The sequence below is a fragment of the Hydra vulgaris genome, chromosome 03 (genome assembly GCF_038396675.1).
Source record: "Hydra vulgaris chromosome 03, alternate assembly HydraT2T_AEP".
NCBI lineage: Eukaryota > Metazoa > Cnidaria > Hydrozoa > Anthoathecata > Hydridae > Hydra > Hydra vulgaris.
Window position 1 is genome coordinate 30,313,388 of NC_088922.1, and position 26,613 is coordinate 30,340,000.

Here is a 26,613-nt window from a genome sequence, read left to right on the forward strand (position 1 = left end):
TTGTCGTGAAACTAGGTTTGAATCCACAGACTATTCTTTCATGTGCTTTCGTTTAGCACCACTTCACTCTATTGCCTTTCTCTTTGTTCTATATCGCTCTCCTTCATCTCAAGACTGCACTCTTTTTGATGTTATTTCTGATCATATTGACCAAGCCCTCTCTCTTTATCCATCAGCTAATATAGTTGTTGTCGGTGACTTTAATGCTCACCACTCTGAATGGCTTGGCTCTAATGTCAGTGACTCTGCAGGCATTAAAGCCCACAACTTTTGCCTTTCTCAATCCCTAACTCAAATAGTCAACTTTCCAACTCGCTTTCCTGACAACCCTAATCATTTACCTTCTCTACTTGACTTATGTCTTGTTTCTGATCCTAGTCAGTGCTCAGTTTCTCCACATTCACCCTTAGGTGCTTCTGATCACAGTTTGATCTCTTTAAAACTAATATCTCATTCTTCTTCATCACCTGAATCCCCCTATTATCGAACCTCTTACAACTACAGTAAAGCTGACTGGGATTCTTTCCGTGATTTTCTTCGTGATGGCCCTTGGGTAGAAATCTTTCAACTTCCTGTCGACAAATGTGCTTCTTACATAGTTATGTAAGAAGTTTCGTGGATTCAGGCTGGCATGGAATCTTTTATTCCCTCTCGACGATTCCAGGTCAAGCCTCACTCTCCTCCATGGTTTTCCTCACACTGTGCTGCTGCGATTGCCAATCAAAACCGTTACTTCCATATTTATCAGCTCAACAATTCTCCAGAAAACAGACGTCTGTTTATTACTGCTAGAAACAACTGTAAAAAGGTTTTGTCTAACACCAAAACCCACTATTCTCAGGTCATGAAATCTCGTATCTCATCTCAATAATTAGGCTCTCGTGACTTCTGGAGAATCTTTAATAATATCAATAATAAGGGCAAATCTATAATTCCACCTCTCTTGTATGGTTCAGACTTTGTCACCTCACCTAAAGACAAAGCCGAACTGTTTGCTAAAAACTTTTCATCAATATCATCTCTTGATTCCACTAATGGCGTTCTACCTGATATTGCCAACAAACAGGTTAATCCATTGCTTGACATTTATATCACTCCAGCATCTGTATCTAAAGTGATTTCCTGCCTAGACTCTTCTACAGCTTGTGGCCCAGACAACATACCTGTTATTGTCTTGCAGAAGTGTTCTCCAGAGCTGTCGTCTATACTCTCAAAACTATTCAACAAGTGCTTATCAGAGTCTTGTTTTCCAGCCTGCTGGTAAGCCACATCTATTATCCCTATCTTCAAAAATTCTGGGGAGCGATCTGATTTGTCTAACTACCGTCCCATAAGTCTTCTTCCTATCATAAGCAAGGTTTTTGAATCTTTAATTAACAAACACTTAATTTCTCATCTTGAATCTAATAACTTACTTTCTGACCATCAATATGGATTTCGATCTTCTCGTTCTACAGCTGGTTTGCTAACAGTAATAACTGACAGGTTTTATCGTGCATTAGATGAAGGTGGAGAGGTTAAGGCCATCGCTCTTGACATTTCAAAAGCGTTTGATAAAGTTTGGCATGCTGGTCTTCTCCATAAGCTTTCCTCTTATGGTGTACCTGGCAACATCTTTAAGATCATTGAATCCTTCCTTTCCAATCGTAGCATAAAAGTTGTCCTCGATGGACAACACTCTTCTTCTTATTCTGTAACTTCAGGGGTTCCTCAAGGTTCTATCCTTGGCCCTATACTCTTTTTAATTTACATTAACGATCTTCCAGATATTCTCACATCTAAGGTGGCATTGTTTGCTGATGATACTACCATTTATTTTTGTCGTGATAAGAAACCAACACCCTCTGATTGCCTGGAGGGGGCATTTGAGCTTGAAAAGGATCTCACTTCTGCTACAGCATGGGGCTCACAGTGGCTGGTGAACTTTAATTCAATAAAACTCAATTTTTTTCAGCCAATCGTTATCGCAATAATTTAGATCTTCCTATATTTATGAACGGTGATGTACTCGATGAGTCACCTACTCTTCATCTTCTAGGATTAACTCTTACTTCCAATCTTTCTTGGAAACCATATATCAAATCGGTTGCAAAATTAGCATCTGCTAAGGTTGCATCTCTTTTTCAAGCTCGCCACTTTCTTACTCTGGATTCTATTCTCTATCTCTATAAATCTCAAATCCGGCCTTGTATGGAATACTGTTGCCATATCTGGGGCGGATCTTCTAATGATGTCCTTTCTCTTTTAGACAAGGTGCAAAAACGCATTGTAAACATAGTTGGACCTGCTTTTGCAGCCAACCTCCAACCATTATCACATCGTCGTAATGTTGCTTCTCTTTCTCTTTTCTACAAATACTATGATGGGCACTGCTCTAAATAGCTAGCGTCTCTTGTGCCATCTACTAAAATTCATTCTCGTGTTATCTCGTCATTCAATTAAGTGTCATTCTTTTTCTGTGACTGTTCCTAAGTGCTCCAAAAACGCTTATTCGTCTAGTTTTTTTCCTCGAAAATCAGTTCTTTGGAATTCGCTTCCTTCATCTTGCTTTCCTGATTCATATAATTTGAAATCTTTTAAATCGTATGTAAATCGTTATCTTGCTCAAAAATTTTCATCTTTTCACTTCCAGTAACTTCCAACTTTAATTAGTGGCTGCTTGTTGGAAGCGAATATGTTTAAAAAAAAAAAAAAAAAAAAAAAAAATCTAAAATTAAAAAAATAGGAAGATCTTTACTTTTTTCGATAGCTATGACCAGTCTTTGTAATACCAAAGATCTTTGATAAACTTTCAAACTGCGTATAATGCCCTGATGCTCATTCAATTAAGTGTCATTCTTTTTCTGTGACTGTTCCTAAGTGCTCCAAAAACGCTTATTCGTCTAGTTTTTTTCCTTGAACATCAGTTCTTTGGAATTCGCTTCCTTCATCTTGCTTTCCTGATTCATATAATTTGCAATCTTTTAAATCGTCTGTCAATCGTCATCTTGCTCTACAATTTTCATCTTTTCTCTTCCAGTAACTTCCAACTTTAATTAGTGGCTGCTTGTTGGAAGCGAAGATGTTTAAAAAAAAAAAAAAAAAAAAAAAAAAATCTAAAATTAAAAAAATAGGAAGATCTTTTCTTTTTTCGATAGCTATGACCAGTCTTTGTAATACCAAAGATCTTTGATAAACTTTCAAACTGCGTATAATGCCCTGATGCTCATTCAATTAAGTGTCATTCTTTTTCTGTGACTGTTCCTAAGTGCTCCAAAAACGCTTATTCGTCTAGTTTTTTTCCTCGAACATCAGTTCTTTGGAATTCGCTTCCTTCATCTTGCTTTCCTGATTCATATAATTTGCAATCTTTTAAATCGTCTGTCAATCGTTATCTTGCTCTACAATTTTCATCTTTTCTCTTCCAGTAACTTCCAACTTTAATTAGTGGCTGCTTGTTGGAAGCGAAGATGTTTAAAAAAAAAAAAAAAAAAAAAAAAAAAATCTAAAATTAAAAAAATAGGAAGATCTTTTTTTTTTTCGATAGCTATGACCAGTCTTTGTAATACCAAAGATCTTTGATAAACTTTCAAACTGCGTATAATGCCCGGACCTTTGGACCATTTCCCGTATCCACTCTTCAAACAGTACATTATCCATCCAGCTTTTATTTTGATTTCTGTATCTGCAAGGTAAGTGCTTAAAGGGATCCCAAAGTGCTGAGACAAGTTGTATTTATTTTAAAGAGAATGATTAAAAAAAAATGTTTGGGCAGAATTTTTTTGAATAAAACAATAATAATATATACCAACAAAAACAAACTTTGTTGTTTTACTCGAAGCTCACCGTCTCAACAGTAGCAATTCTCTCGGAGTCTTTAAAATATACGCCGCAATCTACAGGCTTATTAATTTATTCAAGCGCGTTTAATTCCAAAGAGTTTTAGAAAATGACATCATTGTAGAATCTCGATAAGAAAGTTATTTAAAAAGATTTTTTGTTTGCAAGTTATAGATTTTTTTTTTTTCATTATTGATTATTAAAGAATTTGTTTAGTTACTTATCATTATATAAAAAATTTTTTAATCATTAACTATAGAATTTTTTTAGTTATTTCAAGTTATTATTTTTTTGTTATTTTTACGAAGTTCGCATTAAAAATAATAATAAAATATTTCAGAATTTTAAGCTTGTTTATTGCTGTAAATTAATTTTGTATTATATTTATTGTTATTTGTTATTAAATTATTATTATCCGTATAAAGGTTCTGTTAAAAAAATTTTGTTTTTTTTAACCTTATAAAAGTTTAATTTAACAGCATTTAGGGAATGTTTATAAAGTATATATGCTTGGGTGGGGGAGAGGGGGTCTGCAAAGAGCGTATATGAGATGGAGGGCAGGGGGTCAATTATAAAAGTATGGAGACACTAATGTAAAATAAATATCATAAAATATTGGTTAGGTAGGTTAAAAGCATATATAGTTTTAGGGAGATGGACTAAAAAATACTATAGAAAAATGTGGAAGGAGGGGAGGTGGGGAAGGGTCGATTTACAGGCGTATATACATTATGGACGACCCCTTATTTGCTAAACTTTCCATCGGGTTACATATATTCTCAAAAACCTCAATTTTGAGTCAATTTTGAAATCAATATCGTTTAACAAAAAACTTTTCATTGTCAATTTTGCTAGTTTTTTGATAAGAGAAATGCAAAATACTTGCCAAATACAACATATAAATTAGGAAATATTAAATATTTTTTAACACGCGCTTCAACACATTAACAATTTTAATCGCCATCTGTCTTGAATTATTGCCATAAACATTATTTATTGCTTTAATTAATAAAAAGCTGTCTTTTTCATACTTTGTTATGCATTGATGATCTTTAAAAAAAATTTTTTTTTTACTTTACATAGATTTTATGTTCAAAAAAGTTAATGTTTGTTATTATTACTATTATTAATACTGCGCACATCAGTTTATATTTAAAGAATGTTACTTAATTTGTAAAACCTGAGACAATATTTATTTCCTTTATTTTAACGCAACAAAGACATTCTTCTTCAATTGGCATAGTTTTACAATATCTATATTTACACCATTGTTCAGCACCAACACTTAAACGGCTTAACTTTGACGTTTTAGCAATATAAAAATTCAAATTTTCATAGCTGATACATACAAGTTTTTTTTGTCTTTTTTTAAAGAGGTTCGAATTGGTATGGAGTTGCCAGCATTTTAACCATTTAGTTATCAAAATCCAAATGCAAAATACAAAATTACCCTAATATTTATATGCAAATCCATCAAAATTTATTTCCACTAAATTGACATACTTAGTAATATTTTCTAACTATAAATTATAGAATTCAGCTGTTATCTCTAATAAATGATGTCGTTTACCGAAATTATTTATTAATTAAAAATTAAAAAATTTTGAAAATGTCAATTCAATAGGAGAACAAAAACGTCGTAACAATAAACGGCTTAGACAAAATAAAAAAAGTTTACATTATTTACATTAAAAAAAAGATTCAGAATATATAATAAGGTGATCAACGACTTTTTTATATATTTATTTTATTTAAGAGTGTAATATAAAAATCTTAATTATATTTGGTTCTCGCGCTCTCGCGAAAAAATTCTACAATGACGTCATTTACTAAAACTCTTTGAAATTAAACGCGCTTGAATAAATTATAAAGTCTGTAGGTTGCAGCGTATATTTTAAAGACTCAGAGAGAATTGCTACTGTGGAGACGGTGAGCTTCGAGTAAAACAACAAAGTTTGTTTTTGTTGGTTTACATTTATTATTTTGTTTTATTAAAAAAGATTCTGCCCAAACATTTTTTTTTGATCATTCTCTTTAAAATAAACACAACTTGTCTCGGCACTTTGGGGTCCCTTTAACTCTTTTGAAGCAGCAAAATGATTATTATTACATTTGCTGTGACCATCCCAGTAAGAAAAATTTTTATGTGCTTTCTCCCTATACAAGCCTCGGATTTAGTGGCTTATTGTTTACAAACGAAAAAATAATCTAAATTCATCTGCACTATAAATTTCATCAAGTTTATACCTGGATAAAATTGTTGGGAGATTTGTTTCCTTCCATGATGTGGTCATATCAGCTGTACAAGAGTTACCATCTTGAAAGAAACATCTGTTTTTTCCGATGATCAAACCAACCATCAGATGCTTGAAATCCGTTGATGCTAATCTTTTCAGCAAGTTCTCTCGTTTTTGTTTTTAGAAGTGATGCTATTTCCTTTAAATCTTCATAGATTCGAAATTTTCATTTTTATTTTTGATTCATGTTGGCAGAGTATTTTTTGGAATGCCATATTTCAAAGCAACCTGAGACTTTGACAATCTTAGGTTTTTGGGACATACATTTATGGAGAGCTTAAACATACATATTTTTACCACTATAAAAATCTTTATATAAATAGTTTTTAATCAAATATACTAATTTTTTTTTTCATTGTTTTTTTAACTTATGATTTGTATATCTTGATTTGTATAATATTATATTTGATTGATATAATGATATTTATATAATATATATTGATATAATATATATGATTGATATAATGATATTTGTATAATATATATTTGATTGATATAATGATTTGTATATCTTTCTTTTGTAAATTAGTTCCATTGGAGTACCGGTGGACTGGGATATAGTTTATGCAAGGTAAATACTGTTATTCATTAATTTATTTTGATTTTTTTCTAAATTCTTTGTAGTGAACCACTTTTTATTTTAATTTAAAAGTGGTTCACTACAAAGAATTTAGAAAAAAATCAAAGTTTAAAAGTTATTTAATCCAAGCTTAATTATTTTAAAATTTGAAACTTTGATATTTTCTAATGTCTACAAAGCAAATAAAACATAAAAAATTTCCGTTAGTAAAATTAGAATTCTTAACCATTGCTGATGTAACAGTTGCACCTCATAAATGACATAATTAATCAAACTATGCGCTACAACAATGTGATAAAAGAAAAAATTATTAGCGATAAAAGAAAAAATTATTAGCTTTACACTATCAACCCTCAAAAATAGAAAAAAATAGTAAGTTGGCCCAGAGGTATAAAACAGGGATAAATTTAATTTTCACCAAATTCTTTTTCTTTCATTAAGTATATGTTTTATTTTTATTTTTTTTATTTAAAAAAATAAATAAAAAGTTAAATTTGAAATGTGTTGGACCTTAGTATGAAACCCTCTAAATACTAAAAAAGCATAAAATTCTTATTTATTTAATTCTTATTATTTACACCTAATTTGTTTTTTATTTTCAAAACATTTTAAAGCATTAAATATTATTATCTTAAATAAAAACAAGTTATTTAGCAACAAAACAATTTGTTGAAGACCAGTTTTTTTTATGGCCAACATGCCCCATTGTCAGTAGGCCAATCTGCTCCTTTGTAATGTTTAGAGTACAGTAGGATCCCATTAACTCGGACTCTAAAGGGCTATATATATCTTGTCCAACTTTGCGAATGTTCAAATTAAACTAAGCTCTTGTTATGTCAGACTTTTTGAAAACATTCGACTTTTTGATAACATCGAGATTTCAAGACTTATTGATAAAGAATTGAAACACCCAATATCAAAACAGGATTGTTTTGATATTGGGTGTTTAAAAGCTACATGCTTTATCTAAATCCTTATTTAGGGAGACTCACATCAACTTAGTTTCTCCGCGCAGCGGCCTTTAACTCCGAAACACGAACCTCTGCAAGGTTCGTGTTTCGGAGTTAAAGAGTTGAGAGAGGGTTGCACCACGAATAATAACTAAAAAAAAAAATAAAAAACACAAAAAAATGAGTAGCCTCCTCGACTGTATCGGCCCCCTTCGGGCCTTGGGAGGTGAATAATCTATATATATATATATATATATATATATATATATATATATATATATATATATATATATATATGTATATATTTTTTAAACATCTTCGCTTCCAACAAGACTGCAGGCAGCCACTAATTAAAGTTGGAAATTACTGAAAGAAAAAAGATGAAGATTGTAGAGCAAGATAATGATTGACAGACGACTTAAAGGATTGCAAATTATATGATTCAGTAAAGCAAGATGGGAATTCCAAAGAACTGATGTTTGAGGAAAAAAACTAGACGAATAAGCGTTTTTGAAGCACTTAGGAACAGTCACAGAAAACGAATGACACTTAATTAAATGACGAGTAACACGAGAATGAATTTTAGTTGATGGCACAAGAGACGCTAGCTATTTAGAGCAGTGCCCATCATAGTATTTGTAGAAAAGAGAAAGAGAAGCAACATTACGACGATGTGACAATGGTTGGAGGTTGGCTGCAAGAGCAGGTCCTATGTTTACAATGCGTTTTTGCACCTTGTCTAAAAGAGAAAGGGCATCATTAGAAGAACCGCCCCAGATATGACAACAGTATTCCATACAAGGCCGGATTTGAGATTTATAGAGATAGAGAATAGAATCGAAAGTAAGAAAGTGACGAGCTCGATAAAGAGATGCAACCTTAGCAGATGCTAATTTTGCAACTGATTTGATATATGGTTTCCAAGAAAGATTGGAAGTAAGAGTTAATCCTAGAAGAAGAAGAGTAGATGACTCATCGAGTACATCGCTGTTCATAAATATAGGAAGATCTAAATTATTGTGATAACGATTGGCTGAAAAAAAATTGAGTTTTATCTGAATTAAAGTTCACCAGCCACTGTAAAACCCATGCTGTAGCAGAAGTAGGATTCTTTTCAAGCTCAAATGCCCCCTCCAAGCAATCAGAGAGTATTGGTTTCTTATCACGACAAGAATAAATGGTAGTATCATCAGCAAACAATGCCACCTTAGATGTGAGAATATCTGGAAGATGGTTAATGTAAATTAAAAAGAGTATAGGGCCAAGGATAGAACTGTGAGGAACCCCTGAAGTTACAGAATAAGAAGAAGAGTTATCAATCGAGGATAACTTTCATACTACGATTGGAAAGGAAGGATTCAATAAGTGTTTGTTAATTAAAGACTCAAAAACCTTGCTTATGATAGGAAGACGACTGATGGGACGGTAGTTAGATGAATCAAATCGCTCTCCAGAATTTTTGAAGATAGGGATAACAGATGCCGCTTTCCAGCAGGCTGGATAACAAGACTCTGATAAGCACTTGTTGAATAGTTTTGAGAGTATAGACGACAGCTCCGGAGAACACTTCTGCAAGACAATAACAGGTATGTTGTCCGGGCCACAAGCTGTAAGTGAAGAGTCTAGGCAGGAAATCACTTTAGATACAGAAGCTGGAGTGATATGAATGTCAAGCAATGGATCAACCTGTTTGTTGGCAATATCAGGTAGAATGCAACTAGTGGAATCAAGAGATGATTTTGATGAAAAGTTTTTAGCAAACAATTATGCTTTGTCTTTAGGTGAGGTGACAAAGTCTGAACCATACAAGAAAGGCGGAATTAAAGATTTGCCCTTATTATTGATATTATTAAAGATTCTCCAGAAGTCACGAGAGCCTAATTTTTGAGATGAAATGCGAGATTTCATGACCTGAGAATAGCGGGTTTTGGCGTTAGACAAAACTTTTTTACAATTGTTTCTAGCAGTAATAAACAGGCGTCTGTTTTCTGGAGAATTGTTTTGCTGATAAATATGTAAAGTAACGGTTTCGATTGGCAATCGCAGCAACACAGTGTGAGGAAAACCATGGAGGAGAGTAAGGCTTGACCTGAAATTGTCGAGAAGGAACAAAAGTTTCCATGCCAGCCTGAATCCACGAAGTTATGTAAGAAGCACATTTGTCGACAGGAAGACAAAAGATTTCTACCCAAGGGCCATCACAAAGAAAATCACGGAAAGTATCCCAGTCAGCTTTACTGTAGTTGTATACATCTCATTCTTCTTCATCACCTGATTCTCCCTATTATTGAACCAATAATAGGGGGAATCAGGTGATGAAGAAGAATGAGATGTTAGTTTTAAAGAGATTAAACTATGATCAGAAGTACCTAAGGGGGAATGTGGAGATCAGAAACAAGGATCAGAAACAAGACATAATTCGAGTAGAGAAGGTAAATGATTCGGGTTGTCAGGAAAGCAAGTTGGAAAGTTGACTATTTGAGTTAGGGATTGAGAAAGGCAAAAGTTGTGGGCTTTAATGCCTGCAGAATCACTGACACTACAGCCAACCCATTCAGAGTGGTGAGCATTAAAGTCACCGACAACAACTATATTAGCTGATGGATAAAGAGAGAGGGCTTGTTCAATATGATCAGAAATAACATCAAAAAGAGTGCAATCTTTCAAGAAGATCCAGCATTTAACATCCTAAACTGGAAACAATGTATTAAAAATACATCTGCGCCAGCCTAATGATGAAGAAGGGGTGCGAGGCTGGTCAACAGAATCTGTTTGCCCCTCAAGTCTTTGCCTAGGAGGCCTTCTACAAGACAGTAGCTGGGTGCATTTAACATCTGCCCAAGATGAGTATTTTTATCGAAACACCATCTCTAGCCTTTACTCAACCAAGAGCCCCATGGCAGGGGGTGTTTCTCGGAGTTGGCATCTCCTAGCCTTTGCCTAAAAAGGCGTATCCTGCAAGGCAGCAAGACATGAAGCAGATTGTACTTGGTTACTTGTTACCATATATATATATATATATATATATATATATATATATATATATATATATATATATATATATATATATATATATATATATATATATATATATATATATATGCATATATTCTAGTGTATAAATTTTTAATTTTTTATATAATTAATTAAGTGATATAGGAACATATGGAGAAGAGACTGCTTTAAAAACTGTGATAGATTCAATGAAAAGAACACGCGTAGGGTTAAAGGGTGAGTTGTTGATTTTAGGTTTTAATTTTATATATTTATGTTATAATTGCGTTATTTGTTTAAATAATACTACAGTTAATTCCAGATAACTCAAACCTCCAAGAGACCAAGGAGAATGGTTTGACTTAACAAATGTTTGACTAAATTTAATTCCTGTTTAGTCGAACTTTGGCTGATATAAGATATTAGTTCGAGTAAATTTAATGTATATACTTTAGCATTAAATAAAGAAAAATCAAGGAGATTTTTCCTTATTTGATTCTAAAGTATATACATTAAATTTACATCATTATACTAATGTTTCAATGAAAGAAGTTACCAATTGTATTCAAAAGGTAACATTCAAAAAAGTTTAGCAGCACAATGATTTCCTTATATTTGGTAATAAAATTGCATCTATAAGGTCTGCTAGACTCAATCTTATTACCAAATATAAGAAAGTCATTGTTTTGTTAAACTTTTTTTGCAGTCTTTTATTTAGAAGTTCATTATCTATAAAATAATTGTTTTTTAAGGGTTTTATTATGATTTTACTTTAAACAGTTTTAATATAGCATTATTTTATGTCTGATAATGATCTGATTTATTCAGGTCTAAATATAACGAAAAAATAAAAAAATATTAGGCTACAGTTATTTAGGTTTTATATGAAATGACTTCTTTTTTAAAAGAATTTTCAATAATGTCAGTATCTTTAATTCACATACAAACATTTTGAGTTATCTGAAGTTTAAAAGTTTGAGTTATCTGAAGAAATTTGCTGATAGGGGAAAAAAATTATTCCACTTAATAAAGGTTGAGTTATCAGAGACCACCAGAGAATTTTAATAGTAAATGATTAGACAGTTTCAAGGGACTAAATTAAACGGTTTGAGATAATAAAAGTTCAAGTTAACTGGTGTTCAACTGACTGGGAATTAACTGTATTATTCATTTTTTATATTATTTAGGTATTTTAGCAACTCCCACTAGTATTGGAGCAGAACGTCATTTATCATTAAATCAACAATTAAAGTATAAGTTTTATTATACAAATTTTTTTTTTATTTGTTTAAATTTGTATTGTTGACCAAGTAACTTGAAAATTACATTTCTAATTTAGATTAAAGCTGGACCTTTTTGCAAATATTGTCCATTGTAAATCAATGCCAGGTTTACCTACTAGGTTAGATTTTGTTAAATTAGCAATTAAACTATTTTCTACAAATATGTAGAAAAAATAAATTTAGCTCATTTAAAGAGTTAAAAATCTATTCTTTTGTTTTTTGTTTTCAGTGGTATCGAAATGTGAAAAAAATTTAAGTATAGGTAGCGAGAAATTTGCTTAAGCTCAAGTTAATGGTTAGTTAAAATCTTTAGAAGAAAACCTTAAAAACTTTAGGCATTGCATTGAAATAGTTGTTGTTATTTCATTAGTTGCAGTTCAATACTACAATTTTTACTTAAATTATAATGATTATGTTATTAAGGTTATGCTGTAACAACAATTTCAAATTTAATTGTTTAATAATATAATTGTTTACTAGCTGTCCAGACCCATAATATGGGTCATGGCAGGTCTGGCTTACACCTCCTGATTATTTTTTAATCATTTTCAATAGATTACAGAAAATGATAAAAAGTAATGATCTTATTAAAAATCTTTATTTACTATTTTCTCTTGTACTGCTCAAATATTATATACACATAGCACAGTGGCACATTAAAAGTTGACTCAATTGAATATTTTGGCTCTGTAATATTGAAGCAAAACATTAAAACAATAACGCCACTACAATTTCACAAGAAGAATAAATATTAACAGAGCACTAAATATTTACAGACATTATATGTTTTCTGAATAATTATCAAAGGCTAGACAGCAAAACCTAGATAAACATCAGAACACCTCTTGGCACTAAATGCTGTTACACCTCTGTTAAGTTCACGGCTTGGCTAGAAAAGTTGGTAATTTTGCTCTACACCATATTACTTTTTTTTTAATAAAGTTTAAGTTATAAAAAAATAGCTTGCAAGTATAACAATCTAGCTATACACACACTGCAAGTCACTTGCTTGGTTAGTTTTACAACCTAGCTTTACACTAATAACTTTTTAAAATCAGTTTTAACAGCAGACAAAAAAATAAAAACTAGGTTTTCAATAACAAGCTTTGTTAAATTTTTTTATAAAAAATGTTTAATGATAAAACAATAATTTTTAATAAATTATGTGGTGTAAGTATGTAAATAAAACATTGTTTTTATATCATTTATTAAATCATTCAAAAGTTATGTTATTTTGCTTATCCAACTTTTGAAATTTTATATGGAATTTTCGGAACAATATTAGTTCCTATGAAAATTATTTATTATAAAATTTTTTAAATTATATATTAGTTTTTATAAAAATCATGCAATTCATGAGTTTCTCACTAATTTGGTTGATTAATGCAATAAAATAATGTTCAAATAAATAAAAGTATAATGATAAATAAAAATATAAATAATAAATAAAAAGTACAATTAGTAACTAAAGTCATAACATACATACAACTTGTAATTGCGAGCTATGAATTTTTAAAATGAAAAATCTAAAGACTATAAATTAAGAACATTTGAAAATATAACATTACTTGTAAATGATTTTTCACCTACTATACCTTGAATGGGATGTGTATCAATTTTTAAAAACAAACTATTAAATAGTTCTTGAACATTCAACATGTAGTTGACATTGAAAAGCCAATCTGACAGGAAACTGATGACATTTCAGAACAAAAGGTAAATTAGAATCTGAGCCCACTGAATTTGAGGAACAAATATCTATTTACCACCAGAAGCCTAATGCAATTTGGGGTTATAAAGTTCTCATTGTTAATAAACTTTTTTTAAAGACTAACTTTTTTAAAGGTATTTACTTTTTTTTTTTTTTTTTTTATTTGTTATTGATAATACCACAAAGGTAGTTAAATGTTAAATAAATGCTATTAATTTGGTTTCAAATTTTTTTATATATTATATAATTAAATTTAAATTACATTTTTAAAATAGCTTGATATAAACAAATTTCTTTCTTTTTTTGACATTTGTATTAGTGATTTAAATATGTTAAATTTCTAATTGTGGCTTTGCAACTAAAAATGATTTTATATTTTTTATTATTGAGTAACAATTAAAAAAATTACATTAATTTATTTACTTTATTTATTTAAAAGTTTAGTTTTAATTTTTAATTTTATCTGAATTTTTTTCACTAGTAAATAGTGCTTATGTTTAACTTTATATTTAAATTGGCTTAGCCCTCTCTCCTTACACCTCTATCAATATTGTTGTTATTGGTGACTTTAATGCTCTTCAGACTGAATGGCTTGGCTCTAACGCAACTGACCCTGCTGGCACTAAAGCCTATAACTTCTGCATTTCTCAATCTCTTACTCAGACATTTAACTTTGTGACTCGTTTTCCTGACAACCCTAATCATTTACCGTCACTCCTTAATTTATGTCTCTGACCCTAGCTTGTGTTCTGTTTCTCCCATTTCTCCCTTAGATGGTTCTGACCATGCAATGATCTCTATAAATATTTCATCTCATACTTCTTTTTTGGATGTACTACTACCCTAAAGCTGACTAGGATTTTTTTTGTGATTTTCTTTGTGACAGTCCTTGGGTTGATGTCTTTTTTCTCTCAGCTGATATATGTGCCTCCTATGTAACCTCCTGGATTCAGGCAGGAATGGAAGCTTTTATTACTTCTCGTCGGTTCCAAAACCACATTCTACTCCATGGTGTTCACCTGCAACTGCTGTTTCTAATCATAATCATTTTCTTCACCTTTTTCAAAAGAACAACTCTTTTGAAAGAACTCTATTAAAAACAGACAGCTATTTACTATTGCAAGAAATTGATGTAAAAAAGTGCTGTCTGATGCTTAGCTCCTTCTTATTCCCAATTCACTAAATCTCACATCTTACCTCAGAAGTTAGGCTCTACAGACTTTTAGAAAATCTTCAACAGCATCATTGACAAGAGTAGGTCTAACATTCCATTTCTCATTCATTGGACTTATAACCTTTCCCAAGGATAAGGCTTTTCTTCTTATTTGACTCTTGAATCTTATAGCCATTCTCTTCCTTTCATTTCAATTAAACAGTTAACCCACTGTTAGAATTCAAATCACTCCAGTTTTTGTTGCTAAAGTCATATCTCAATTAAACTCTTCTATGACTTGTGGTCCAGACAGCATTCCTGTCACAGTCTTGAATAGTCTGCTGTAAGGAAGGTCTTTAAGTCTTTGATCAACAAATTTTTCACATCCCATCTTGAGTCAAATTACTTATTGTCAGACAATCAATAGGGTTTTTCATCCTCTCGCTCTATGGTTGACTTGCCTCTCGCGCTATGGTTGACTTGCTAATCAAGGTTCTATCCTTGGTCCCGTTTTAGTTTCTTATCTACATTAATAATCTTCCTGACAACCTTACATCTAAAGTAATTCTTTGCTGATGACTCAACTTTTTGTCAAGATAAGAGTATCTTGACAAAAAGTCTTCTCTTTTTGATTGGTTAGAACAGGCAGCTGATCTTGAATTTGATCTCACTTCTGTAGCAGATTGGGGCTCACAGTGGCTTGTATATTTTTACTCCAACAAATATAGCAATACTGAGTCCTCTTCTTTATATCTTCTTGAATTATCGTTTACTACTAACCTTTCATGGAAATCATGTATATAATCAATTGCTAAATTAGCATCCGCTAATTTTGCTTCTCTTTATTGTGCTCGCCATTTTCTTACTCCTGATTCCATTCTTTACAAATCTCTCATTCGTCCCTGTATGGAATACTGTTGTCGTATTTGGGCTGGTTCTTCTAATGATGCTCGTTCTCTTCTAGACAATGTCCAAAAATGCATTGTAAATAGAGTTGGACCCAATCTGCAAAGCTTTAGCCTCTTACCCATTCTTGTAAAGTAGCATCTTTTTCTCTTTTCTACAAATAATATAATGGTTGCTGCTCAAAGGAGTTATCATCTCTAGTTCCATCAACTAAAACTCATTCTCATTTGATTCATCATTTAGCTAAATCTTATTTGTTTACTGTCTCTGTTCGTGCATGCTCTAAAAACTTTTATTCATCTAGTTTTTTTTCCCTGCACTTCAACCCTTTAAAATCCTATCCAATCTTCATGTTTTCCTATAACCTACAACTTTCCAAGTATTCTGTCAATGTTTCCTTGCTCAATATCTCTATTCTTTTTTTTCCTAGTAACTCCCAGCTTTATAGTGGTTGCTTGCAGCCTTGTTGGGAGTAAATTAGAATTAAAAAAAAATATATATATATACTATGTTTACAATAATTAAATCCTAAATATTACAATTATAACAAAAACACAAAATAAAACTCTGATCACTACGTTTAAAACATTAAACACAGATCACAAACAGTTTTAAAAATATGGTGATCTGTGTGTGTTACATTACTACAACTACCAAATTTTTGTTTAGTAGTATTATATTAGTTGTTAAAGTTATATTTACTGGTAAATTTGTTAGTTTCTTAAGTAATTTGTCAAAACACACATACGATTTATACTAAGATTAGAGTTGGACCTATAAAATGGGTCATTGTAAGATTTTTCACACTTAATTTATATAAAAATTTATTCCTGTTAAAATCTATTTATTTATATATTATTAGTAAATAATAGAAATTAATTGACTTATTATCATTATTTTAACTATTGATAATTTGACATCTTATTGTAAACTCCTAATAATAGAAAGAGAAGGGAGGTTTGATTAGGCGTATATTAGTTTTATGACTTTATATGACATGGAGCTTATTAAAATCCTTGCACTGTTTATTAATATTTAAAAAATAAAAAGTTCATAAAACTAAAATCTTCATAAAACTAAAATCTTCTTACTTTAAGAAAAACTAAAAGAAAATTCATTATAGTTTTAAATGGGCCATGTTTTTTTGTTGTCTTTTTTTTGCTTTAACACATTTTTTTCAAAACACTTGAAGATGATTTTTCAATATTTTGAGATTACATTTTGCAATTAATAGCAGACAAGTTATTGCAAAATGTTTTTTGAAAGGATTTTTATTAATTTCTTCATAATTCTTCCAAAAATATTCATTCACTAATGTTTATCAGCATCCAAAAAAGAAACTTTGAATTTTTTTACCTTAGGGCGTTTTGAAAAATAAGCTGTGGCAATTGTAAGTAAGTACCATGTTCTCATATACATCATAGAGACCTTCTAAAACTTGCCACATTGGGATCCTTAAGTGGAAAAACACTCTTCTAGATTAAAAAGTTTTCAGAATCTTTCTAGAACCTTCCATTATCTTCCAGAACACTCTAGTACCTTCTATTATAATTCTTCAAGTTTGTTTAAAATTTCATATGAAAGTGGCAAGTTCTTCACCAGAACGTATATATTTAGTGCTCTTAAAAAAACTTTTTTTCTTTTAATACATCAAATATTGGCATATTAGAATTGAAAATAACAGAAATATTTGAAGATCTAGCAACATGACAATCAACATCGACTATATCATCAACTTTATAGCGTTAAGAAGAAAAAAATAAAAATTATTTCTTTATTGGTTTCCTCCACTTTTTTTATTCTTCATTCAAAAAACTTTTTTATTACTTTTCTCATTGGTCAGTGAATTGAATCTAATGAAAGTATATATATAGTCAAATATTTTTTTGTTAAATGAGTTTTAAGAATTAATATTTTCTATTCATTGAAAAAACTCCCATAAAAAACAATCTCATTATTGCATCAAGTACAGATATTTTATCATAATTGTTTAAACTGAACTAAAAATAGCATTAAAAAATAAAAGAACTGATCAAAGAAAAACAACATTCAAGATTTTTTTTTAAAAAGTTTTGAAAAAATTAAAAGTTATTTATTTTTTAAATCTTTGACAATAATTAAACTAAAAATTAATGTAAGAAAAAAAAAACTTTTTTGAATTGTTTCCTTTAATCTTTTTTTTTAAACATATATTACCAATAAATTTGTAAACCTCATGAATACCCTGAAAGTGCATATACATTGTTGTAATAACATAGACATTGTTTTCAATTTTTCTAGACATAAAAACGTAGACATTGTTGTAATAAGAGAACAAACTGAAGGAGAGTATACTAGCTTAGAGCATGAGGTAATAACATTTGTTATGAGTAATAAAAACTATTGTGAAAAGATGTTTTTTGTTCAGAACAAAAACTTAAACTATTTTTTAATTGGTTATTTATAAATATTTTTGGAAAACATTTTCCTTACAATACAGAAAAAAAAAATTTATGTTGATAAACTATTATTTTTAGAGTGTACCTGGAGTAATTGAGATGATAAAAGTGATAACGCGAACAAAATCAGAACGAATTGCTAAGTTTGCATTTGATTATGCTATGAAGCATAAAAGAAAGAAGGTTATTTGTGTGCATAAAGCCAATATCATGTATGTTATAATTTATAAGCTGTTTAACATTTTGCATTAGTGTAGCTAGTTATATAGTATTTTGACATCTATTAAGTAAACTTTACAGCTGGCTTATGTTGTATGTAGCAAAGTATGTTATGTACAACTTACTGTTAGGATTTTTCAAAAATATTTCAAAAAACAATTAAATTTTCAAAAAAACAACTGTTAACTGTTTTTTTGAAAATTCAATTGTTTAAGCTGTTTTTGCATCTATATTGTTTTGGTATATCACTAATAAGAATTATGAAAGTTATGAATTATAAAGAATATGAAATAAAATAGCTTTTAATCAGAACCTTTTGACTTCTTATCATAAAATTTCAAAAAAATCTAAAGTCCACAGAAATGTTGTTCATAATGTAGTGAATCATTTACTGTTGCTCACAAAGAAACAATCTTGTCTCAATTATATAAACTGGATGTAAATGTAAAGAATGCATCTTTATTTAGTTGCATTAAAATATGCCTGTTATAAAAATGAGAAAAATTTTAACAACCTCCATGGACTTGAAAAGTAATTCCAAAGCAGAAAAACCCAATTTTTCTTATTTTTCCTATGCTTGGAATTCAGTTAAAATTTCACAAATTGTTATTTTGATATTTTACAGTTCAGTGGTTCAATCATAGTAGGAATAGAATTCCATTCCATTCCATTCCACGTCAAGATCAAGCTTTATTTTATGTCTGAGGTAAGGTTTTACTTTGTTTATAAAAACACATTTAGAACCATAGAACTGTAAAAAACCTAAAACCTTCTTTTATAAAACAGAATACAAAAATAAGAAATTATTTTATATTGAAAACTCATTCAAAAAATGTTTTTTAATGCCAAACCACCCAAATTAACCTAATATGAAGTATCAAAGTCATGATAATCCATGTCTTCCTGTTTGATAACATCGTTGCTTATGATTTCCGTATCCATTCCATCATATCATTTTTGTTGACCTTACAGCTATCCAAGTAAGTTTTATCAAAACTTTTAACCATTTTTTCTTCTATTCGTTAAAGTAATTTAGTAGTTTAGCTGGTGTTGGCCTTAGTTGTTTCATTGGCTCAGTCATATCAAGAGTTAAACATAAGTCAAGAATACACGCAAGACTAGTTTTCAGAGTTGTTTTGTCATCGCTACTATAAGGATTTAAATTATAAAATAAATTCTTAACATAGCACAGTTTTAAAACAGTTTTAAATTTTCTAAACTGTATAAAATTATACAACAACTATTTCTATTTCATAGAGGGGATTAAGAAATTCTTTTTAAGGATTAAGAAAATATTCTTTTATGAATTGACTTTTAATTATGTAAACTATTTTTAATTCCTAGTCCACATACAACTGTGACAGTTTTTAAATCACATTTTCAAGTTAAATGTGCAAAACCACTTTATCTGTACAAAGTACTAGCATAGCTTCACATCTATGTAACTCAGTGGCATTTAGTCTGCAAACAACTTTTTTCAAACATTTAAAAGATGTTTGAAAAACTTTTTGAACCAAACTTTAGTTTTTTTCATGTCTAGGTCAAATCAGAATGTTTTGCATAAAAATTTTGGTAATTGTAGCCTACAAAAATACCCTTACAAGTCTACCAAGTGTGAGGCTAATCAACAAAATATTTAGTTTTGCCAAATATTTTATACAAAATTAAGTTATTCTTATACTAATTTTATGTTTTTCAGTTTCATCTAATTATATTTGAGTGTTTGAAAGTTAATACCATGTAAATTCTACAGTCCCTTTATTTTGATTAAATTCGACCCACTAACATACTAGAAAAAATGTGAACAAATTATACTGTTCTTACACAGTTAGCTCAATATGTTTTCATAAAAAGTTGAAATGGGATAAAAACTAAGATTTATTTGATTCAATTTGCGATATTTAGGTGAACATATTCAAAATTCTATTTAATGTTTAAATTTCCAATTTGCTGGGTATTAAGGTATGTTGTATATGGCTTGCTGTTTAGTATTTAGTAAAATATGTTTTATTTAGCTATGTAGGTTCAGGACACATTAGGTTAAAACACCTGTTTAAACAACTTGTTAAACAGGTTTTATAGTAAGTAAATATTTCATTAAAAAATAAGTCTGATTGACAATTGATTTTTTAACTTTGAAATTAACTTTGGTTTTGTATCTTACTAAATCACATTTATTAAAATTGAGTATAAGAATATTACATAGAATACTTAATGTTTTATAATACAGGAAACTTGGAGATGGTTTATTTTTTGAATCCTGTAAACGAATATCAAAAATGTATCCAAAAATTGAGTTTGAGGGTATGATTATAGATAACACATGTATGCAGCTTGTTTCCAAACCACAGCAGTTTGATGTAATGGTTATGCCAAATTTATATGGTTCAATTGTTAATAATGTTGGAACTGGACTAGTTGGTGGAGCTGGTGTAGTGTGTGGAAAAAGTTTTGGTAGAGAGTTTGCCATGTTTGAACCAGTAATTTATTAACTTTCTTCATAAATTTTTTTGATTTATAAGTTTTTTGTTTTTTATATATATTTTGTTTTACTTATTTTGACTTTTTCTTAAAAAAATTTCTTTTAAAAACACTTTATTTTTTTAGGGTGCTAGACACACTTATGCACAAAGAGCAGGGCTAAATGTTGCTAATCCTACGGCAATGATATTTGCAGCTTGTGATATGTTGGAACATATACAGTAAATATTTTTATTTTTTATTTGAGGTAATTTATGAAGCAGTCTTTGTGTATGTGTGTTTGTGTGTGTGTGTGTGTGTGTGTGTGTGTGTGTGTGTGTGTGTGTGTGTGTGTGTGTGTGTGTGTGTGTGTGTGTATATATATATAATATATAATATGTATATAAGAATGCAATTTCTTAATATATATTGGGCACTTAAATTCTTAAAATGTGGTAATAATCAACTTAAGATAAAGTTACGTTTGTAATATTTGACGTATGTAATCTTTGTGATGAATCGCCCATTCTAGTCTTTTTTTTTTTTTTTTCTGAGAACCAAGGTTTTTCTCTTGCCTTGCAGCGATTTTTTTGTTGCTCATAACCCCTCCTCCACTCCCGCCGGAGGGCAGGGGGCATTATTTATTTTAACTTATTTATAATAACATATATAATAACTCTCATTTTTGCATAAGATGTCATAACATTTATGTTCAGAGGTTGTAAAGTAGCTTTAGCTATAATTTACATTATTACTATTATTATATTGCATTTAATTTAACGGCTGTATTTTTGTAAAACCAATGAACTTGATATAATCTTCTTTTAATTAATTATTTCATTTTCTATTTTATTTACATATTTTAAACTGTTTAAAACAAGTAGAATATTTAGTTTTCTATAAATTTTTAACAGCCAAAAAATTATTTAAAACTCTAACAAAACAATCTATAAATTTGAAACAGTTATAAAAAACTATTAAAAATGATGAAAATATTATCGTGATAAAATGTTAAAACTTAACATTTTCACGAAAACCTGCACAATCACAAACAAGAATGATAATTAAATTCTTATTAAGTAAGTTTTCTTATCTAAGTAACCTTATCAAATTCCCATGATATTTCTATCTATTGCTTTTTCATTCAATGTATTTTTTAATAAAAGTTAGCGTTCACTTTTTTCATTTAATAAATTAAAGCGAAAGAAAAAAATGTGTCTAAATAATAGAATCTTTTACGATCTAATACTTTTTTTGATTTTTGATTTAAGTTTTGCCAAGTAATACGCAATATTAAACTTTTTACGGCCATTTTACGTAAACCATGCCCAATTGGAGTATTATGAATAACATGGTTAGATAATGAAACTGAACCTAATGTTGTTTGTTAATGAATTTGCGTGGCCTCTTTATGTTGCGCACTGCTTTAGTGCGATGCCAGTGAATCTTTTTTTATTGACATAGTTCCTGGTTTGATCCAGGTCATGGAAAACAATTTTGTTTGACTTATCCGTTTTTAAAATTGTTTACATAAACTGCATCATAATCTTATAACTTCATTTCCATTTAAATCATATTCTAACTCGCAATTAAAATGTTTTTCCCACTTTTTAACTGTAGATAATCTGCATCTGTGGTCCATATTTGCATCCATTTATTGCTATTAATTTAAAATTAGCAAGTGTACTAACAAACTTTAAAGTTTTTTTTTAATAACTATTTAGAGTCTATATTGCCTTCTAGTGCTAGTAAATTTACCGATATTTTAAAAAACCGGTAATTCGGTAAAAAAAAAATTATTACCGGGTTCCCGGTAATTTACCGGGTTTTTTTTCTAAAGGCTTAAATAATAGTAATCTAAACACTGAAAACAACAAAAAGCATAACAAATGAATATATTAGTAAAACAGCATCAGTTTGCAGGTCCATCCTTGTTAAAAATAAATAACAAAATAAACAATCAAAAAAAATTTTTTTATATAACAAAATATAATTAATTCATTTATTATACATTAACATTTTTGTATTTTAGCGTAACATAAACAAACATGAACATAAAGAAAACTTCATTTTTAAAATAAAAATAATTAATATAGTCAATTCTTTTCAAGGAGCATAAATTGTTTATTGAAGTAAGCTCTTAAAAAACACATTACATTTAATGTTTCGTCATTTAAACTTGTTCTGTACCTTGTGCCAATTAAACCTGCTGCAGAAAAAGCTCTTTCCGACTTTACACTGGTTGGGCGAACTGCTGAAATATACTTTTGGAGTTTGTTTAAATATTTTCCTTTAATATTTTGTTCCTTGAAATACCCAATTTTTTTCCTGACTATATTTAAAAGACCGAATGTTGTCTTCGGATCACTAATCTCTTCGTGAGCAATAGTTATCATTTTTTTTTTAATTACTAAATCAAGTTTTTCCTTCATTGACATTGCTTGACTTGATGTCGCCACTGCTGATAAAACCGTAGTTGATTCAGTTTCATACACTTGCACAACTTCAGCTTCAGTAGTTTCGGAATCGTTTTTTAAAAATTATTGAATGATTTCTACAATATTTTTTTCCATAACCAATTTACTTGTTGTATTAAACACGCCATAATTATTTTCATTATTTAAAGCTGTACGTGGTCATGGTTCATGAAGATATAAATATATATCAGAATATACGGTTCTTTTTTCACTTATTCGAAATATTAAATCTTGTTTCAATTCATTACTTAAGAAATTATTTTGGTTACTTAGTTCATCCAACATGAAACCAATTGTCAAATCTGCAACATATAGATTCATGTCCCTTGAACAGAGAGCTTCCACAGCTACTTTAACAGGTTGCAAAGCCATTATTATATTTGATACAACATTGAGATCATTTTCTGATAAATCTATATCGGATTTGATATCGATTAGACTCTTACGAACACAATTTTTAATCTCTTAAAAATTGTGTATGTTGATAATGTTAATAATGATAAAAGCAGTATGTTGATAATGTTGGAAGGAATAAATTCTTTTCAACATTATCAACATACTGCTCCACCGTGTTTTTGTGTCAAGGATTAGCGTAAGTTCTTTTTTAAATTCATCCTTAACATGTTTTTGGAGGATGTCATTTTTTGTTGGTGATCTACGGAACATGACAACAATTTTTCGAATTTTTGTTATTATTGGACCTATACTTTCATGTTGAATTGATGAATCAGTAGTTGATGTATGCTCAATAACGTCAAAAACCCCAATATCTTCCATTACATCGTCCTCTTCATCTTCACCATGTTCAAATTCAGTAATAGCCACTTCTTGATTTTCTACAGAAATATTATCTGAAATAGATCTTTTATACAGCACCTTAATAACTGATAACTGGATGCCGTGGGCTAAACAAAGTTGGTGATTTACGTCCAGTAATCTGCCTACCTTTTTCATTACGGCAGCCCCATCCGTAGTAATGGAAATTATATTTTCTATTGCAATACAAAATTCTTTAAGTGTATTTTGAAGATACATTATACATTTTTCAGCAGACATCGATCCTTTAATCCTAACCAATCCGAGATTCCAAAATACATTATCATACGAGTGGACATTCACATTCATAAACCTTCGATTTTTGAGAGATGTCCATTCATCGAAAGTCAAGCTGAATAATTCACCACGGGCTATTCTTTCTGATAATTCTGTAATGATTTGTTTTCCGATTTTGTCACCATACTGCAACACTATTTTCTTAATTGTTTTTGGAGACTTTGGCCAATCATATCCTTTGGATTTAAATAATTGCTGAAGATCGTATAATGTGCAAATCTTTTTAAATGATAAACAATCTTGTGCTGTCAGTCGTGCTAAAACAGCTGGAAATGAGTCATCAATTGTTTTAATAATGTTGAAATAATCAGAAATTTTTGATCTAGAATTTGTATCATTCGTAATGGAAGTTTTGGTATTGATATTAGAACAGCTAGCTTCTGCATCATCATGTTGAACTCTTTTTAGCAGATTAATTTTATGTTTTCTGATAAGGTGATTGTACAAACCACTTGTGCTGCGGCCAGAGCATTTTATTTTTTTTTTGCATACATTGCATATAGCTGAATCGCCAGCTTTCGTACGTAGAAAATGATTCCACAATTGATTTTGTCCGGATCCAGTAGACATCATAGATAAGGCTATTTTTTTAAAAAAAATTCAATATGTAAGTTTTGGAACACAATACAAATATATTCTATAATATAATTTTAAAGACTTTTTGTGAAATACTCAACACAATAAAAATATAGAATATTTGCTTGATTTTCAAAGTTATGTTTTGTGTTTATTTTCAATTTTTTTTTATAATACTTAATAGTTTTATCATCCAGTGCAAAAAACCAAATAATTTTAAAAAAACTCACTAACGCACTATTTAAATTAAATAAAATGTCACCTGTAACTGTAACCAGATGGGACGCGAGCACAAAATAAACTGAATGTAATTATAAATAAACTACATAAACAAATCCTAATTGTATGTAAATATTTTTCTTTTTCTATTAAAAAACGAAAATTTAAGAAAAATCAATCAAGTAGGCTGTATTTTTTTTTAAGAAATGCATATTGTAATATTGTACGAAAACAAAATTCTTTTCCATTATAAAGTTCGTAATTTTTTGCGATTTCAACTGTTTTTTTATAATATGTAAAAAAGTTAGCTTTTTTGTAGAATTTCTCTTTTTAATTAGAAAAAAATGCTACTAATAATTTATTCAGAATTTCCATAAAATTTTACCGAATTACCGGTAAATTATTTGAAAATTACCGGTAAATTTAAACATAATTTTTAACCAATTTACTGGTAAACCGGTTTACCGGTTTTGCTAGCTCTATTGCCTTCCACTACTCTTCGCAAAATAAACTTATAAAAGCATCATTAAATTTGTTCATAATGAATGAGCTAAATCGGAATAAAGCCTTTGAGAATTCGAGTTAAGAAAGTGACTTTTCAACCAATTAACTTTTATTCCTTTTTTCAATCAAAATCTTTTATTTCTTGATTCGAATAGGTATTTAATCGTTTGTTTTTTATAAATTTTTCCTTCCTTAAACAATCGGTCTTTTTCCTGCATTTGAACATTTTTGCTGATTGATTTTCAAAATCTTTTATTTTTCTTTCTTTTACTTTATGCTCCGCCTTAAAAAAAAAATTATCATTACAGAAGTCACTGCAGTTTTATACTGTAAATGAACACTAAATATTCGCGAATAGAGTATCAATCTTTTAAAATAAAAAAAGAATAATCACGAAAAAAAGAAAGATCGCGAAAAAACAAATTTTAAGAAAAAACTAATTGCGAAGGTACAAAAAGTAATCGCGATTCGCGATTGCGATACGCTTAATTCGAGCCCTGTATATATATATATATATATATATATATATATATATATATATATATATATATATATATATATATATATATATATATATATATATATATAAAAGGGTGTTTCTTATTTTGGGTTAAAATTTTTTTTTTGTTTTTCAGTGGGCCACTCACTGAAATGGTTCATTTTGGTGAGAAAATAAATGTGTAAAAATTTAAAGGGGAAAAAAATTTTTTTTGCTGGGCGCTACCAGTCATTGAAATTTAAGGCATATTTTACTATATGCTCTTAGTCATTAACATAGGAAAAAATCATAAAACTGATGGAGACTGGTGATAATGACTCATTTACTTAGTACACATTTATTTACTTATTACATGCATTAAAAACATCCATATTCTGTCATTGCATTTCTACTTATTTATTAAAAGACAGCAATA

At 29.5% G+C, this 26,613-nt stretch overlaps 1 protein-coding gene across 1 annotated transcript in view; it reads left to right on the plus strand.

Annotated features, from left to right (window-relative positions):
- LOC136078077 (isocitrate dehydrogenase [NAD] subunit beta, mitochondrial-like) overlaps positions 1 to 26,613 on the plus strand; it is a 60,459-nt gene that overhangs the window by 20,265 nt on the left and 13,581 nt on the right. The window contains exons 4-11 of the mRNA XM_065792914.1: positions 6,646 to 6,687; positions 10,798 to 10,877; positions 11,828 to 11,891; positions 11,980 to 12,042; positions 17,974 to 18,043; positions 18,210 to 18,343; positions 20,581 to 20,830; positions 20,958 to 21,052. Coding sequence (XP_065648986.1) covers positions 6,646 to 6,687; positions 10,798 to 10,877; positions 11,828 to 11,891; positions 11,980 to 12,042; positions 17,974 to 18,043; positions 18,210 to 18,343; positions 20,581 to 20,830; positions 20,958 to 21,052 — 798 coding nt within the window. The remainder of the gene's footprint in view (positions 1 to 6,645; positions 6,688 to 10,797; positions 10,878 to 11,827; positions 11,892 to 11,979; positions 12,043 to 17,973; positions 18,044 to 18,209; positions 18,344 to 20,580; positions 20,831 to 20,957; positions 21,053 to 26,613) is intronic.